The sequence below is a fragment of the Papaver somniferum genome, chromosome 1, assembly GCF_003573695.1.
Source record: "Papaver somniferum cultivar HN1 chromosome 1, ASM357369v1, whole genome shotgun sequence".
Taxonomy (NCBI): Eukaryota; Viridiplantae; Streptophyta; class Magnoliopsida; order Ranunculales; family Papaveraceae; genus Papaver; species Papaver somniferum.
The window spans coordinates 176,717,579-176,723,050 of NC_039358.1; the positions used below are offsets into that span (position 1 = coordinate 176,717,579).

The 5,472-nt window shown below is 37.4% G+C and overlaps 1 protein-coding gene across 1 annotated transcript; it reads left to right on the plus strand.

Annotated features, from left to right (window-relative positions):
• Window positions 1-560: 560 nt before the first annotated feature.
• LOC113308837 lies at window positions 561-3,818 on the plus strand. The gene is made up of 2 exons (XM_026557286.1): window positions 561-1,950; window positions 2,060-3,818. The coding sequence occupies exons 1-2, from the start codon at window positions 1,155-1,157 to the stop codon at window positions 2,065-2,067; spliced, it is 804 nt and encodes a 267-aa protein (XP_026413071.1). The 5' UTR covers window positions 561-1,154; the 3' UTR covers window positions 2,068-3,818.
• Window positions 3,819-5,472: the final 1,654 nt, after the last annotated feature.

A 5,472-nucleotide genomic window follows, 5' to 3' on the forward strand; every position in this document is an offset into this window, starting at 1 on the left:
CCGCAAGTACCCTCAAGGCAGAGAGTCATTCCCCCTATAGTAAAATAGGTATAAAATAATAATAACAACCCACAACTGCCACCAGACAACTTCTAGGGCTATAGGTTGCTTCTATAGTAATATTGGGTACCGATCTTCACCTATATACTAGTGTGTTGCCTTCCCCACCTATAAATGCTTAGCGAGAATCCGTGGAGAACACAGACAATCCTCGCGAGGAGACTAACCAATGCATACACGCAACATACTCATACAATTGTACTAAACATGTATTGCATAAGAACAAATAGCTACATTCGAACATGCTCAAAAATAATAAGACACATCTGTCATGTACCTGCCTAAGAGAAGAGGGTGTCCCTTATCATAATCCTGTTGTTAGTTAGTATTTAATATTAATTGTTGATTAGTAGTTTAATTAGTTAATTAACAGTTGATGAATCATTGTAATAGACGGCTAAGATGTAACCATCTGTGTGGCTTAGTGATCGTTAGATCTAGTTAGGGGAACCTAGTTATAAAGAGTGAGAGTCTGTAATGAAAACGGGAAGAAAATTATAATCAAAAATATCGTTTAATCGATTAAAGGTTGTATTCTTCGGAACCAATAGGCTTGATTCGTGAGAATTGAGATTTTATCGGTGTTTATGATCCAAATCATGTTATTGTACATCTAGGTACATAACATCTGGTATCAGATTCACTTTCCTGGGTTAAATTTTTCAATGGCGAAACTTAAACAAACCTTGCAGAGTATACACCGCAGTTTGGATATTATTTTCAAGTTCTTCAACATTCCCAACCCTAACCCCAACAACACCGATGCTTCAATTGGGTTTTTAGATTCGAAATCACAAATTGGAAAATCTACTACAACGATTAAAGATTTCAAGGTTGTTGAATCTGAAGAATCCATACCAGTTCCTATGAGTATTGATGAAGAAGCAGATGATTCCCTTGAGTTGGAATTGATTCCTCCATTTTTCTTTGTCGACAATGAAGAAGTTGATTCTCTAGAGGATTCATTTTTATTCGATGAAGCAAAGGATGATTCAACCATTGCTGTAGTCTACTCAATTGCAACCAGATCTGTGAGTTTTCAATTCAAAAAAATCGCCAAAGCTTCCGTGAAACATTTTTAAAGTAAGAATCAGATGGAATTGGGTGAGTGTTTAAACATTTTTCTTAATTCTTCTCATAACATATTCGATCGGGGAAAAGAGTTTAAACATATGACAGGGACTTCTCGTTTTGCTATGTGTGATTCCTTGTTTTGGTTTAATTTGGATAAATTCTTTGAGGAAAATGCTCAGGAGAATGGGTACTGGTCATTTACATGGTTTAGAGATAAAATTTCTCGTATGTTAGCTAATGGTAGAGTTTCTAGCACTGCTTGGATGATGTTTGTTAAAATTCTTCTAATGAATATTGTGGGTTGTGAGAAGGCAAATTGTATCAACCACAAATTGCTTACAGTGAAATCCTCTCACTCTTGTTTTAATTTCTCTGATAAAGTATTTGATAGGGGAAAAACGGTTCAACTTATTGAGGGGTATTTCTATTCAGCTGGTGATTATGAAGGTTATTTACCTACAACTACTCCTTGTATGATTATACTTACTGGGTCGATTTTGATGGATGCATATAATAGTGATTCTGTAAGTAATTTTCTGCAGTATGGGTTGTCTTATGAGATTTCAGTTCATTCTCTCGGATCGTTGGTAGTCACTCAGATTCATTTAGGGAGTTTTGACTGTCTGTTTGAGTTTATTATGTTCAATACCTTAATCATACTTCACCATGGGTTCTTATATCTGCAACCTTGGGTTTTTTTTCATGTTGCACTGTGGTTTCATAAGTCTCAGGGTAATTGGTTCTACCAGATTGCTCGAACTTGTGCATTGGTTAGAAAGATATCTGCGCAACTGATTCGGTTTGACAGTTCAGCTGGTGATTTTTCTTATGAGCATTTAATTTTTCTGTTGAGCTCGGGGTACCACTCAGACTTTTCGGCTATTGTTCCTTTATATGTTCATGATGCTACAATTGTTGTTGACAGGTAACTGACGGCTACAATGGCTGCGAGAAATTTAATGTTGGGTCAATTAGCTGAGGCTGTAGTGGGGAGGTTCAGTAGTGGCGATGTGGCTATTCTCGTAGAAATTCAATTTTATGTGCTTACTGCTACAACATTCATACTTGTTGGCTTGTTGGAGGTCAGTGCAGGTGCACATGGGCACAAGAAAAGATTTCCAAACCTAGAGACTATGAAAGTTTTTCTGTTTGTGAGACACTTCTGACGAAAAATTTGCATTCCCATGGGGTTTATTTGACACCATTTAGCTGCATTCCTTGTCTGACTTCTGGTTACGACCATCTGGTGGGAATATACTCTTTTCATTCGTCAGGCTACTTCCTTGCTGGTTTCCGTTACTGGTGGGACCTGGCTTATCCAGCAAGGGTAAATTATAGTTGGACTAGATCTTTATTCGTAACAGTGGTGAAGCTCATACATTTTTGCAGATTCAACATGGTTTTCTTTCTAATACAAGAGATACATTTAGTGAATTTTGGAAGGGCGGACCAATAACAGAACAATTTCTATGTTATTGTTGTTATATAATTTTCATCCTCATCTCTAAATATGCACATCAACCATGTTCATTCAATACTTCTGTCATTCTTTCTCATAATTCTAAGGTGCTATTCTACTGCAAGTTGCTCGGTATTGAATGTTTTTATATTTCTTTTGCTTGTACTCGTACATTATTTGATCGTGGGAAGGCATTAATTACTCAGTATGTGGATTCTTGTTTTGTGGAATGGGAGTTTGAAATTGGGTTTGTCTCTTCCATGGGTGGGAAATTAGTGGCTAAGGGTGGATCAGAAATTTTTTTCTCACCGCTGAAGTGCGGTTCACTGGAGGTGCCGGCATGTGTTCTCAAGGAAATTTCTTCTCATATTGTTGTTGTTGTCCCTTTTTTCATAATACTTCATGATGTGGTGCAGGACTTTCTGACAGTTATTGTACAACCAAATGGTGCAACCTCTGTTTTCGAAGTTAACCAAATGGTGAACCAGCTGCGTCCTTTCTTTGTGTGTAAGATTATGGACATGTTCACTGTTAGCAGACGAGTACAAGAAAGTTCAATTCGACGGTCGATTTTACTTGCGGACCTATTTTCTGGTGTGACAATGAACAGCATGAAACGACCTCCTGTGGTTCTTGTTAGAGTATACTTCACACTCAGGTGGGTTTTGAGAGTTTGTATGTGCGAATGGGTTTTCTTGAGATGTGTCTTGGCAGTAAATGGTGAGGCTCAGCTGGCTTGTCTATCGGTACACATTTCTGTATGAGTACTTATCCATCTAGAGGTCAATGATGGACTTTACAACAAGAATTCCTTCCTTGTGGTCATTTTCATTTGCCGTTTGTTTGGCCGACAACAGACCTGTTCTCACGACTATTTTTTTCAACATGTACCTGCCTAAGAGAAGAGGGTGTCTCTGGCAACTCAGTTCACATCCTTGAGAACAAGGATGTTTCCAAGGAGTGGGGATTGTCATGTACCTGTCTAAGAGAAGAGGGTGTCCCTTATCATAATCCTGTTGTTAGTTAGTATTTAATATTAATTGTTGATAGTAGTTTAATTAGTTAATTAATAGTTAATGAATCATTGTAATAGACGGCTAAGATGTAACCATCTGTGTGGCTTAGTGATCGTTAGATCTAGTTAGGGGAACCTAGTTATAAAGAGTGAGTCTGTAATGAAAACGGGAAGAAAATTATAATCAAAAATATCGTTTAATCGATTAAAGGTTTTGTTCTTCGGAACCAATAGGCTTGATTCGTGAGAATTGAGATTTTATCAGTGTTTATGATCCAAATCATGTTATTGTACATCTAGGTACATAACAACATCATGCTCGCCATTTAAAGTAACTTAATGATTACAAGAGAGTTACAAGAGTTCCCACCTGTTCTGAAGACAAGCCTCGCCTACCTCAAGATTCTCAATCCACTCGTTCATGCTTTGAGTCGATCGTTGTTAATAAAGACTAACTGTTAATCACACAAGCACTCTAAGAATTAGCCAAAAGGCTCATACAAGGCCCATATCATAATTTCATACAATTCTCTAGTTATATGTTCAGTGAACTATCTAATGGTTCTAAGCCCATTCATGACTTTACACCTTTTCATTATATATCTTTAGCTCATCTTAAGGTTTACTATTTCAATTAGGGTTATTCTATAGTCCATTAGGTATGTCTTAAGAATATCCACAACTTTGTAAAAGGAATCAAAGGTCAATTCGGACCATAAGAGTCCAAATCGTCAAAATAGAATAACTAAGCCTAAGCCCAAAACACTAAACCGGCCCATTAAGCTAAGGCTCGGTTCAACAAGGTCAACTAATGGTCACTAACATCCCAAGGGTCAACTAACAGTCAACGTCCAAGGTCAGGTCAAGGTCCAGCCAAAGGTCAAGTCAAACAAGTCAAGGACATGTCAACTAGTTAACTCAGGTCAAGATATGGAAACTCGATGAGTTAACACCGGTTCAACTCAGTTAGAAAACTGAGTCGTCTGAACTAAATTAGTCAGACATCTGACAGGGTGATAGAACAGTGTCCAAGAACATTAAAACACCAACAAAAGACAAGATGCTCAAACCAAACTCAAATGCAACTACAACTCTAAAACCATTATAACTATATACAATTCTATATTTTCGAAATAATTGAAGTCTAACACATCCGCAATATCAAACAATCTGATCTAATCTCAGACTCTACACTAATTCCAGTTCTAACTCAAGAATTATGTAATCCCAACAGCTTCAGTTCATTTAACCTACACACCAGCTCAACTGCACCAACACCATTAAGCCTTAACTTGAACCGCCTCCATTACAGTTTACAGTCTTCACCTACAACTATAACAGCAACATCCAACAAATTGATCCACCAATACCAGTCACTTTCTCAGTTCACTATAACCAACATAGTTTCCCTGTAGTTAACATCAATACCACATCTAAACCTCATTTTGCTTCATTACTAACAAGTATTAACCCTATAGATCACTATAAAACTAAACCACGGCCATATGCAGCTCCAATTCCACACACACTGACTTAATCTCATTACATTTCCTTTAAAATTTATGTACAGTTCTAATTGCATCAACACAATCAAGTCCTTGCTCTCAACTAAAGACACAAGTCCAACTTATTATCTAGCCATACTTCATAACAGCAACAACAACATCATCAAAACTTTTCCTGCAACCCATCTCTTAGCATTCATCTCAATCACCACCTCTGGACTGCAATCTAAGCAATTCCAGCACCACCACAACAAAGTCATTCAAACATAACTTCATCCTTTCTTAAAACCACCACCAGTTCAACACCAACGCCAACATCAGTTCCACATAGTACTACCAGAGTCTCAGTTAAACACTTC

Excerpts from the sequence above, each read along its gene's own strand:
- LOC113308837 (XM_026557286.1), top strand. The coding sequence starts at position 1,155 with ATGGAATTGGGTGAGTGTTTAAACATTTTTCTTAATTCTTCTCATAAC.